Below are 13,468 nucleotides of genomic sequence, written 5' to 3'. Positions count from 1 at the left end.
GAAAGAGTACGTTCTGGGATGGAACAGTGGGGATGTTTATGGGGGGAAAAAGGCTTTTTTGTGAATAAAATGGATTAAACTATTGATATGCAAAACAGACCAAATGTTTATTTATAAAACAAACTATTAGAATGCAATCAAACTTCAAATAATAAAAAAAACCCAAAACACTGGCAGAAAAGAGAGTAAAATGTATTATTCCTGGTGCTAGAGTATTTCTAAATGAAAGCACGTATTAATTGAGTATATTTCCCGTATTTACTGCGTAAGGGCTCTCCTCCCATACAGAGAGTTAAGGTAGAGGGATGCTGTGTTTTGGAAACAACGTTGGCCAAACACTTGAAAATTACATAAATCCAGAGGAGACAGGTAATTTTTTTTTTCTATTTTTGGGTGGGAGGAAGGAAGAGGCTTGAAAAATGTAAATATTCCAATGCCATTTTTCCTGCAGAATGATATTTTGCTCCTGAGAAGTCTTTTAACAAAACGAATCCCTTCTGTCCCGCAGTCCGAGGGGCAGGCTGAGGGCCAGGCACTGGGTACCGCTGCACCCGCTTCAGCCAAAGCTGCGCGTGGGGAAACCTAACCGCAGGCCTAAACCCCTGCAGGACTGGTCCCCAAGTGAATTGCTTAGCAGAACAAAAATTAAAGCACTGAAGATTTAAAAAAAAAAAAAAAAAAAAAACCCACCCAAACCACATAGCCTATGAGGAAAAGCCAGGATACAAATGGAAAATTCCTTCCCGGCCCCATGGATGCTAATTGCCTACCTTACGCTAGGAGCTGAGGATCGTAAATCTCTACATATATATTTAATTAGGTTAATTTGTAAAACGTAGACATATGTCTACTTAAAGTAGACAGGAACATTTCATTTTACACATTTAAGTCGCACATAATGAACTACAGTCACAAACAGTGTTTACGCTGGAGCGGGAATGCCAAAGAGCTCCGGGCGCGAGGAGGAAAGCACAACCATCTCCCGGTCAGACAGACTTCCACAACCTGGGACCGCTACCTGCTCCACCTCATCACAAACCAAAAGCCCACGGAGCACGCTCAGCAAGTGTATTTTTTAGCACTAAAACAATTAAGACTAAGGAGTAAAAAAAAAAATTAAAAATTTGAATACGCGTAAGGTTTCAGGAAAAAGGCCTCTTATTTTTCTTGATTTTCGGCCTACATCCCTCCAACGTCTGCAAGCCACCTCCAGGAGCAGGAATTGCATCGCTGCTCTGCGGCCACGTGCGTTACAACCCAGACCTTGCAGACTTGCTCCGGATGGATTTTGCCTCCACCTAATGCAATTTATTTGGACACATTTGCATTTTTTATTTCCCGCCCAGCACCCTCCCCAGCTCACAGCAGAGCAGGTCCCCCTCCAAGGCTGACTCTCTGGCAGTGTCCTAACAACTCAATTAAGGAGAAACACTAATGCTAACTGCTGTTATCGCTAACCAGCCAAATTCATAGGCCTCCAAAATAAAAAGACAGGTAAGAAGGTAAAAATATCCCTCCCTCAGAGTTAATACACAGTATGCCTTAGCGGTACGAACCACCACCAGATCGCCAAAGCTACACGCCCCAAAGCCACCTCAACATGGCCGAGAGTCAAAACACACTGGAGTTCTGGACCCCCCAACACAAGAAGGACATGGACCAGTTGGAGAAGGTCCAGAGGAGGGCCACGAAGATGATAAAAGGACTGGAGCACCTCTCTTATGAGGCCAGGCTGACAGAGCTGGGGCTGTTCAGCCTGGAGAAGAGGAGGCTCCGGGGAGACCTGATAACGGTCTTCCAGTACCTCAAGGGGGCCTACAAGAAAGATGGGGAAAGGCTGTTTAGTAGGGCCTGTTGCAATAGGACAAGGAGTAATGGTTTTAAAATAGTGCGGGGTAGATTTAGATTGGAAATTAGGAAAAAATTTTTCACAATGCGAGTTATAGAACACTGGAACAGGTTGCCCAGAAAGGTGGTGGCGGCCCCATCCCTGGAAACGTTCAAGGCCGGGTTGGATGAGGCTCTGAGCAACCTGATCTGGTTGGGGATGTCCCTGCTCCTTGCAGGGGGGTTGGACTAGATGGGCTTTGAAGGTCCCTTCCAACCCTAACCAGTCTATGATTCTATGATTCACACCCAGGGACAGTCTTCCTGGTGTTCAATTATTAATTCTGCCACGGGTAAAGCTCATCTCCAGCCCTGCCAGCCCCCACTGGTCCCACCAGCTTGCGCCCACCACCACGCACCCATCCCGGCATGTCCCAGGGCCACCCACTGCCGGGTCCCAACCCGTACCTGCGCCATCACTGCCACCACCGTCGTCCCAAGGACGCACTTGAGCATCTCGAGAGCCCAACGTGGGCTCCCATCGACGGCATCACCCAATTGCAAAGAGAAATCCCGCTGATTGCCAAGGGGATTTTCAGATTCGCTCTGCTACCAGCCTGATCCAAATCCAGCTGTGCCTCCGTACACAGGTTTCAAAAACACACAGAAATCCGAAAAGGTTTTGCTTTTCTTTTCCCAGCAAATAATTACCCTGTGTCCTTACAACCCTCCCTTCCCACCCTCAAAAATCACAAATATCACAAATGCCAGTAAAAGCTCAGGATTTGGGGCCACAGACAAAAGCACATAGACCTCAAGTGACAGATTTACACCTAGAAAGTCGTAGCTGTTCTTGGGTTTCAAGCTACGAACCTCCCGGGGCCGTCTGCACGCCGCTCGCCAGGAGCTCGCCAGCTCTCAGCTCAGCTTCCAAACTACACCCAGCAGTCTGCAGAACTTAACACAAGAAATTATACAAATCTGCTGAAAGACTCTGTAGCCAAGTCATTAGAACAGTAATTAAAAAAAAACTCATTAAAAATATGGAAAACTCAATTTCAAGTGGCACCCCAAAGGCTCCGCAGCGCCCTGAGCCCTGGCCAAGGACCGTGACCACGCTGTGCTCCCAACGGGGCCAACCCACGTCGCTTCGGGTTTTCCTCCAGGTTCCCCTCCCGGCTCTCCCACACCGGCAGAGCTGTTGGCTGCGGTTGCAGCATTTTGAAAACTGAGGTTTAATACTTCTAAAAATAGGTCTAAGGCAATTAAATACTTGTACTAAAATTGTTCTCAACATACTGGAAGCAGAACCTAAATGATGGGCCTTCAACACAAGCACACACAACTTCATCTGAAAACTTACTTCTGTTTCTATTTTTGGGCAGGAAAAGATACCTCCACCCACACAGGGTAAAAAATTAACTTTCAAAAAATTACTTGCTGCCTGAGTGTATCTAGTAAAATGAAATAACAACAACTATTAAAACCTGAAGACCCTGGAAACACAGTGGTGCCACGGGGGCAGCAGCACCGGGACGTGACCACATCTGGCCCGTTGCAGCTGTGGGGTGAGAGCCTTGCTCAGCTCACTGCCGACGGAAAGGTGTGACGAGCACGGCTGTTCTCACTTCTGTCAGCTGCTGAGATACTGCACCTTGTGTGATAACATCCTTAATTTCTGAAACAGTACAGAGGATACCGACGGCCCGCTGAGGTCTGACCCAGCTCCTTGCCAATACGGACCCAACGCAGCGTCCCAGACTCACCAGGGATCCGTACTCCCCGTCAGTCAGTCCAGTTTCTCGGACGCATCCACACGCATAAAGGCGTACACATCCACACCGATCCCTCACACAGACGGTGACTCCCCAACGGCTCCAGCAGCCTCTGCTTCACACACCGACGTTCGCGTTTCCCCGTGTGAGCCCGTTACCAGCGCAGGTTAAATCTCCAGTCACTGCGTCTCCACTTCCAGCACCGGTTTTCACATTACGCCAAATACAAGTACGGGAGTCCTGCACATGACAAGCAAGGCAGGCCTTGGCTGTACAACGAAATCCTCGCAGGTACAGCAGAGCAGCTAAACTTTCCTAAGCACACACCGAGGAGTGCCTTGGCAATACAGGTGAGGGAAATAAAGACAAAAACTCCCAAGAGCTACCCTGGCAGAGGGATTGGTACGGCAACACTGGTCCCACCACCAAAAAGCATCACACACAGCCACCCCAGGCCTTTCGCACAGGGACAGCCGCGGGACACCCGCATCCCCCACCTGCCAGCCCCGCCGGGCCGTCCCAAAGCTCTGCAGTTTCACCCCAAACGGGCCCTGTGGCCTCCACTTCTCCAGAGGCAGCACAACTCCATCAACCACAAGTCTCATCACCTGGCAGGAGCCTGAACTCTGCCCTGACGCCGTCCCAGAGTCACCCCGGCCCATCTGCACCCACGGAGGCACAAGCACGGGGGTTCGGCCCCCCAAGGGCAGGCCCCACGCGCCCGTGCCCCCCGCACACAGCCTCCGCTCCCCAAGCCACCCACCAGCACTCACAGACTGGTCAATGAACCAGAGCCACCTGCCAGTAAACCCCTAAAAACCCCAAAGAGCACAAAAATCCTTCTAAATGGGTACAGGCAGCAGCTGAAGCAGGGGGACAGTCTGACCTGCTAACACCACTTCTACACAACTCCTACCCTCAGTGCTACGTCCTTCCCCCAAATACAACGCTCTGAGTAAGAACCATCTTAGCAGCTCTGCTTCCAAAGAGGACAGAGGAGGATTTTCTCTACTTAACCTCCTTCTCCCGCCACGTCTCACGCTGCTCGCTTTGGGAGCAGCAGACATCCTCAGACAAGTAAAACCCAAGTAACGCAGGAAAGCCATCAAGCAGCTTGTCTGGCACCTCCGCGCGCATTTACACGTTCAAGAACGCTGGTGTACAAAATCCACATTACAGGAGATCACCTGTGTCTATCGTTTTGGTACCCGGTCAGCAAACACACATTTCAGAGGCCAGAAAAGCAATGTCCATGTGGGAAGAGCCAAGACTCCTGACCCCATCCCAAAAGGAAGACCAATGCTCACGCTCAGCTTCACCCACCACCGCAGTCCTGCCAACAGCAAGGAGAGCACTCAATGACAGACAGCAATTAAGGCCCAGGACTGTGGGAGGACAGATTCAAGATCTAAACATCCAAGGTCAACCAAGGGAAAGCAACCCTGCCTTTATAAACAGCCTGCCCAAGGAGCAGCGCACGGCAGCTTTGATATCTCTAGCACACACGTGCCTTGGGAAGGGACCTCCTCCACAGAAAGGCCATGCCCTCCAGCCCCGCCCTTCTTCCAAAGAAGACGCACGCGTGTAGCAATGCCTCCTACGTCCCACAACTCATCTGAACCCGCAGCAGCTACGAGTGGATCTCAGCCTTCCCCAGACAAGGTGGCGATGGAAGGCACCGAACACCGCTCCAGCCAGAGCCAACCACACCGCTGCAGCCATAGGCTTTGCGGAGAACCAACTCTCGCTGAAGCCACCCATCAACTCAGTCCACTGGTTACTACTTGTGATTATTACATTTTGCATCTTCTTGACTATGTCCCCAAGGGAAAAGCTCGCTCTATATATCATACAGAATCACAGAAGGGTTTGGGTTGGAAGGGACCTTTCAAGCCCACCCAGTCCAACCCCCCTGCCAGGAGCAGGGACATCTCCAACCGGATCAGGTCGCTCAGAGCCCCGGCCAACCTGGCCTGGAATGTTTCCAGGGATGGGGCATCCACCGCCTCTCTGGGCAACCTGGGACAGTGCTCCACCACCCTCACCATGAAAGATTTCTTCCTTATATCCAGTCTGAATCTGCCTCCCTCTATGTCAAAACCATTTCCCCTCGTCCTATCACACCAGGCCCTGCTGAAGAGTCTCTTCCCATCTTCCCTGCAGCCCCCTTTAGGCACTGGGAGGCCGCTCTCAGGTCTCCCCGGAGCCTCCTCTTCTCCAGGCTGAACAGCCCCAGCTCTCTCAGCCTGGCCTCACAGCAGAGCTGCTCCAGCCCTCTCAGCATCTGCGTGGCCTCCTCTGGACCCCCTCCAATAGCTCCACGTCCTTCTGATGTTGGGGGCTCCAGAGCTGGACGCAGCGCTGCAGGTGGGGTCTCACCAGGGCAGAGCAGAGGGGCAGAATCCCCTCCCTCGACCTGCTGGCCACGCTCCTCTTGATGCAGCCCAGGGTGCCGTTGGCTTTCTGGGCTGTGAGCGCACATTGCCTGCCCATGCTGAGCTTCTCATCCACCAGCACTGCCAAGTCCTTCTCCTCAGGGCTGCTCTCCATCCATTCTCCACCCAGCCTGGATTTGTGTCTGGGATTGCCCCAACCCTTGTGCAGGACCTTGCCCTTGGCCTGGTTGAACTTCACGAGGCTGGCATGGGCCCACCTCTCCAGGCGGATACAGATGTTATATATTACATTGTATGTTACGTATTATGTTGTATGTTAGATACTTTATGTCATATATGACAATATCTATTGTGTTACATATATTAATTTCTTTCCACTCCCTCTGTCACCAGAGCTAACCAAGGTAACTGGGAGCCATGTGCCGTTCCCTCTGCCACGCAGAACTGTACACCACGTGCCGCTGCCTTTCTGGGTTCCCTGTGTCCACTCCTGGTACCACGTCTTAAAAATTCAGCTCTCGCACGACTGCCAACGAGGCAGAGCTGCTGTGACGAGATGCACCAGAGCCGCGTGCCACCCATGAAAGACCCATCGCAAATGGTTATTTTTCATATCCCATCCCCGGTAAACAGCATCATTCACTTCTATTCCCTCGCCTCAGACAAATCAATGATTGTTAATGCAAAGTCAACACGTCCAGATGTAGTTTGCATACTAGTTAACCACTAAATTGGCATCACATAGTACAAAATAATCAAGAGACATTCAAGGAACCAAACAAAAGCAAAAAGGAGTCAGATGACTAGCAATTAATCTATAAAAGACCTTTAAAAATCAGAAACTTCTTCCCCAGAAAACACGGTGTGGCCGAATTGAATCCATAAACGCAAAATTCTAAACACACGCCATGCTAGAGGCTCAGAAATTTAGAAATTACAAGAAATAAACATCTCCCAGTGCCATTTACTCATGTCTCTTACCAAAAAGCAACCACAACCTCCAGCCGCGCTTGCAGTCCCTGCCCAGGCGCCTCTTCCCCTCTTTGGTCCTCACTTGGCACTTCACGTACAAACCTCCGACAAAATTCACGGGCAGCTCCCCACGACTGCAGGACTACCCCGGTCCATCCCACAGCCCCCAGCACGACCAGCACGCAATAACTGCTTTGTGGATCTGTGCGTGAACGGAGCATCGGTGTAACACCAGCCGGTTAAGGTGGGATCCAGCATGTGCTGGATGTGCAGTGCACGTCTGCGTGCGCGGGGTCCCGCAGGAGCTACCCTGGGCTGGGCAACCGTGTGCTCCCCTACGTGGTAACGCCTGCGCCGTGCCGTTTCCGAAATCCCAGCGATGACCAAGATGCTCAAGCTGAGACCACCAGTGGCTCAACTCGCAACACCAGGGACGCTGGAAGGTGCAATTCCCAACACCGCTCACCCACTCGGAGCCAGCGCGGGCCACGGGGAGCTGTGCCGTGAGGAGCAGCGCCGTGGGGAGCAGCCAGCATCGCGGACCGAGCCCCACCACACCACGCTAGGAAGGTCTAAATCCTTCAACTGGCGCAGCATCCAAAGACGTGGGCACAAATCCTGAATCTGCATCAGCACCAACCTCACAGCAGGTTACAATAAAAAAAAAAAAAATAAATAAATTAAATTAATCTAATTTTTTAGAAGCCTAATTTCACCACCGCACTTGCATAATTGCAAACTTGACTGTGCATCACCGGGGCCACGTGACTGCACCCATGAACTGAACTATTCATGGCGTTGCGTTACGGCAGTGATGCATATTTAAATTTTTCTGGAGTTATGCGAATAACGCTGTAAGGTTTTATATGGCGCTTGGGTAAATATTACCTACTACTTTAATAACATTATGTCTATTTTCATCCCGGGATAAAATATGTCTATTTTTATCCTCACTGAGGATGAGGTACTTGAAATTTTTCTTTTTTGAAAAATACATTTCAGTTATGTCACAAGAAATCTGCTGGTATCGCTCTGCTGGGCTCCCTTCCTCCCCCTCCCAGGCTGCCAAACAGCAATTTTCAAAATGATAAATATTGATCAACTTTCCAGGAAAAAAAAGAAAAAAATCCCCCTGAGAGCAGACTGCAATGAAAAATTATGAAAAATTTTTCAGGCAGGAGGAGGTTTCCCTGCGAAGGACATGGCCACACAGAAAGGTTAGATCCAGAAACCCGTCACAACCTCCGCCGCTGCTCTTCATCACCAGCGGAACGCACAATGGAAGCTGTTGTGTAAAAGAAACTGATATGCACAGAGTTAACGACGGTAAAGGTTGCGGTACGCGCACCTACGGCACGACAGCATCCCCGCGAGTTGCAGCGAGCACCGTGGCATTGCATCCCCATCCCCGCAGAGCAGGCGTGCGACGTGCACGCCCACCGCCAGCACCAGAGAAAACTCACTGCTTCCCACAACGGTCGAAACCAGGTGAAAGCAGGGAAAAACCGGGGCCGTCCAAATTTCAGTTCCTCTATTTCAGGACAGCGTGATAAACTTTAAAGATGCAGCTGTAAAATGTTGTCATTGTGACCCAAAAATTGAGTATCTGTCATTATTTGTCATTAAAACGCAGCACCCATCAACGTGTCCCCCTAGTGCCAAAGCACAGCCGTGGTGTCGAACCCCAGATCTTGGGTGAGGGCGTGGGGCTGGGCACAGAGAAAGCGGCATCGAAAGATCTGCGTTTGGAAAAAACATATGAAACCTTAAAAAAAAAAAAAAAAAAATCACAGCTAAACAGTTTCTTTGGGTATAATCACAAAGTAAGTGAAAGTTACGGGGGGCAGCTGAAGGAAGGGAATTCCTGGAGTATAAGAATATGGAAAAGCTACCACGTTAAAGCTTCCTGGATGAAACCATGAATAAAATATTCCCCGGGATTGTTAATCCAGTTCAGAGCATTGTGTGTAATTTTTACCCGTAGGTGCCACCCCGCTCTATCCGCACCACCGCTGCTCTGTCACCGCGTTCGCGCTTCATTATTTGCCAGAAAAGAGATCCAGGAAGAGGGTGGGCCCTTTTCAGGGGGTGGGGGGAAATAAATGCAAAAAGAAAAATATGAAGTTGACATTTCAGAGTATTTTCTCCTCCACCCAGGAGTTATCCTGCTTTGCAAATTTTTTCCACCTCCCCCCCCCACTTTGAGCAACCCAAAATGGGAACAAATAAAGGGGAAAAGGATGAAAAACAGCCCCAGAACCCTGAATTCACCAGCAACTCCTGCCTAATTTCCAGCAAATACCAAGTTACAATGAAATAAAAATCAAAACAGGAAAAAAAAAAAAAAAGAAAAAACTTTTCAGGGGTTTGAGATTCAAATTTAAAAATTCATTCTGGATTGAAATTTAATTTTTTCTTAAGCACCTGGATTTCTGCATTTGCAAATAGGTGCTCATCAGCTCCTGAAATTCACTTCTGAGTTCAAAATTTAAAAATGCCTTTTTCAAAAAAAAAAAAAAAAAAAAAAAAAAAAAAACTGCTGCAGCTGTGGAGCCAGCCATCTTGCTATTTTGTCCCCATTTTAGAGAGGAGACTGTGTCAAGGTTGGTAAAACTCAATGTTGACCTAATCTTTCCCTTCCTCTCCCTCCCCCGCGTTTGGGTGGAAAGGCCATGGATCTCTCCTATATTGCTTTTTTCCTGAAACAATGCATATTTCAGTGCTCTTTTGTTATTTATTTTTAAAAAGATCAATACCAAGACCCCAGGATTCAAGGGCAACCCTACAATAATAAACCAGTGTGTGCACAGCCCAGAACTCACAGGCACCCTGTAACAGCAAAATAACAGGAGCATAACAGCATTAAAAAAAAAAAAACCAAAAAACTAAACAAAAAAAAAATTATGAAAAAAAGATTTTAAATTCAAACTCCAGGAAAGCTTTATAGTGAGAGTCAAGGAGAAAAAGGATTTTGAAATTGTGAAAAATATCATATCTGAGCCCTTCAAAAGCACTTTAGTTTTACTGTTAAAAAAAAAATCAAAATCACTAAATCTGCAATTATTTTTTCACAATATTGTTAATTATGCATATTCATAATATCATGGCGGACCTTAGAATAAACCTGTGCAAACACCAGATCTGTGTGATCCACAGTACCTGGAGTTGTTACAGTCTGCGTGTTTAAAAGAAGAAGGAAAAAAAAGCCCTACTATGGAAATTTTTTCCTTTACAAAAGAAGTAGGAAATTAAATGCTGGAAACTATGTTTTAATTATGCCAGGAGAAACCACCAGAAAAGCCAAGAAATTCAAAAATAAAACTGACATTCGACTCTTAATTTTGCTTGTCCTCGTGTTTTCCCGGACTGTGTTTAGAACCTCATTGTTTAAGAGCAGTTTTGCATGAAATCCAAAATCACCAAAAAAAAAAAAAAAAAAAAAAAATTTGGGTGTGTCCACAGCAAATTTTCTACGCTCTAATTTTCCTGCAAAACTCCTCATTTGAAACAAATAACTTTAAGCACTGCAGCAAAAAAAAAAAAAACCCCAGTTTTGGCACAGCGTGCTGCACAAGTTCAAAATTACAATGAAGTACAATTCCTAATTGCTCCGCAGCAGCAATTCTCCCACTTTCCCAAACTAATCATTTTATCGCAGCTCACCCAGGGTGCCCGGCTCAAACTTGAATCACTTTAATTTCCAGCTCTGCCGCTCCCAGGCTCCGTTTGCCTCCAGAAAAAAAAAAAAAAAAAAAAAAAGGGGGGGGCAGGGTGGGGGGAAAACCTGAATTCATTCAAATTCCAGCTTAATTTTCATTTACATATTAACTGGGCTTTGCTTCCAAAGGGACAAAAATGAAATTTTGGGGGCGAGCCGGGCGCACCCGGGGGCTGCGGGGGGGGAACCCGACCCGCACCGCCCCGCCGGCCCCAACTTTCTGGAAAAATGAGAAATAGCAGAATATTTCCTCTTTTTTTTTTTTTTTCAATTTTAATTTCTTTTTTTTTTTATTTGCGAAATAGTCTCCTCTAGGTGGCGTCGTTTTAATGGAAAAAAAAAAAAAACAACACCAGCGTTCGGGAGGAAAATTAGAGAAGGAAAAAAAAAGAAGAAGAAGAAGAAGAAAAAGCCCCGCGAAGGGGAGCGGGGGAGCGGCGGCACGGAGCCCGGCGGGCCCGGAGCGCGGGGCCGGGCGGGCCGGGCCGGGGCCGGGCGGGCCGGGGTGCGGGCTGCGGGCCGGGCCGCGGCCGGTCCCCGCCGACATGGCTGCTGGGCGGCTGGGCGCCGCTTTGTTTTCCGCCCCGGTGCGAGGCGGGGGGGGGGAGCGGCGGGGCCGGTGCGGAGAGCCGTGCCCCCCGCGCACTGCGCCAAAGCCCCCGCCGGCGGGGCTCCGCGACGGGGCGGCTGCGGCTGCCGCCCTCCCTCCCTTCCTCCCCGCTCCCTCCGCCTCCCCCGCGCGGGACACGCCGCCCGGCCGCCGCGTACCTGCGCTGCCGCCGCCGGAGCGGAGCCGTCCGGCTGGTTCATGAGGCTGGGGCGGGAGGCAGGCGAGCCCCGCGCCGCCGGGGCCTGCGATCCACCGCGCACAATGCCGGCGCCGCCGCCGCCGCCGCTGCCTCCTTTCCGCCCTCCCAGGAGCGGCGAGTGGGGGCGATGCCCCCGCTGCGCGGGTGGGCGGCTCGCCGGGCTGCTGCAGCCCCCCTTCCCCCCGGGGGCATGGGCCGGGGCGGCCGCCGCGGGCACGGGCGCTGCCGTTAGCGGCGCGGCGCGCAGGGCTGGGCGGGCGCCTCCCGCTGCCGAGCCCGCGCCGCCGCCATCACGAGCCGCTCTGGGGGCAGCTCCAGCCGCAGCGCGCTCGCAGCCAGCGGCGGCGGGAGAAAGGGGCTGAGTCTGGCCCAGCGCGGGAGCCGCGCCGCGCCGCCGGCCGGCCCCGCAATGCCCTCCGCCCCCGCGCGGCCCCGGCCCGGCCCGGCCCGGCCCCGCCGCCGCGCCGGCCACCGCCGCGCCGCGGCCGCCCAGCCCCGGCCGCCGCCGCCCGGCGGGCGCGGGGCCGCTCCGCGCTGATGGGGCCGCCGCCGCCGCGGCGCCCCCCGTGGGGTGGGCCCCGCGTGGGCGAGGCGGAGGTGGGGGTATGGTGCGGACCCCGGCCCGCAGCCTGGCCCCGGGAAGCCCAGGCAAGCCCTCCCCGCCTCGCCTGTGCGGCCCCGGCCTGGCCCCCGAGGGCGTCGAGGCGTCCTCGGCCCGGGCCCGGGGGGTGAAAGCCCGCCGGGGTGGGAGCAGGGGGCCCCGCACGGCACCCCCGAGCCTCCCCCGGCCTCTCGGGAAGGGGCGGTCGCGCCTCATGGCAGCCGAGCAGCGCTGTGGGGCGCGGGGCCTGCGGGAGGGCCCTGGGGCGGAGCGGGACCCGAGCGGCCGCGGGGTGCGAGGGGACCGGCAGAAGGGTCTGGGCAGCGTCGCCTCTGCCCGCGCTCGCCTTCCTCATCCTCAGCAGAACGCCCGTCCCTCATTCGAGGGCCCATCCGTCCTTTCAGCCCCGAAGCCCCCAGGCATTGGTGTCCCCCCGTGTTTGAGAGCTGTTTTGCAAATCGGGGGAAAGTCTGTCCCCATCCTCGTGTGAAACTCATCCCGCCACCATCTCCCTCCGCAAAGAGCTTTTCCTCGGCACGTGCTCACGGCACTCAGCATCGCCCAGCTGTTTTCCTCCAAAAAGAAGGAAAAAAAAAAAAGCAGTGCTTTCCTTCCCCTGGAAAACATACAGTATTAACTATAAACATAATTACATCTCGTGCATACCTGGTGTTTGTCTCCCTTATGAAGCACTGCCAAAAATAGTTATTAATAAAATAATCTGAACTCATGGGTTTCCCTGCCCCGGCCCATGAAACCCTCTTGCCCAAGCGCTCTGCAAAGCTGGATGTTTGTGGAGAGCCCAGCGCTGGTTTTGCTCTTGTTGCCCAGACCAAAGATAGCTTCAAAGATATTGCAAAACACAAATTTCTTTTTCTTAATATCTTTCATGCAGATTTCATTCCGAAATGCTGTACGGTCAGATAATGTAATTACAGAGCGAAATAAAAACAAAGCGGCAGGGGAATTGGTGGAGATGTTGGGCAAGGGAAGATGTTTTCCGAATGAGCTTAGAAGGGATGTGGGAAGTCAAGAGGCAAAAACCGCTTGGGAGGCTCTTTCACCCCCGGCATCGGCGTGAAGAGGAGCCAGAAGGAATCCCCCATGGGCCGGAATAAAGCAAAATAGGGTGTTCAACAAATAATATGGTTTGAGGGAGGTTTGGGGGAAAAATGCCATTTTGACGTGGAGTTTGCGGGATGAGAAGGGGCACTGAGGTGTCCCCAGGAGCCTTTGGGAAACCTGCTTGCTTACCCTCCTTCCTGGAGGCAAAGCCTGGAGAGACAAGATGTCCCCCCTTCAGTCTACCATGACCACCAAGGGCCTGTTTCCAGCCACCACGGCATCTTCAGCTCTGGAGAATCCCTCAC

The 13,468-nt window shown here is 51.6% G+C and overlaps 1 protein-coding gene across 2 annotated transcripts in view; it reads right to left on the bottom strand.

Annotated features, from left to right (window-relative positions):
* The window catches only part of ZNF618 (zinc finger protein 618), a 157,959-nt gene extending 146,083 nt beyond the window's left edge, over window positions 1-11,876 (bottom strand). For both annotated transcript variants that reach the window (XM_086763639.1, XM_086763640.1), the window contains exon 1: window positions 11,457-11,876. In XM_086763639.1, the coding sequence (XP_086619765.1) occupies window positions 11,457-11,498 (42 nt within the window). In that variant the 5' untranslated portion in view covers window positions 11,499-11,876. The remainder of the gene's footprint in view (window positions 1-11,456) is intronic.
* Between the last annotated feature and the right edge of the window lie 1,592 nt (window positions 11,877-13,468).

This window comes from Chlamydotis macqueenii, chromosome 20, assembly GCF_036417535.1.
Source record: "Chlamydotis macqueenii isolate bChlMac1 chromosome 20, bChlMac1.mat, whole genome shotgun sequence".
Lineage (NCBI taxonomy): Eukaryota > Metazoa > Chordata > Aves > Otidiformes > Otididae > Chlamydotis > Chlamydotis macqueenii.
This window is presented reverse-complemented; position numbering and strand designations above follow the sequence as displayed.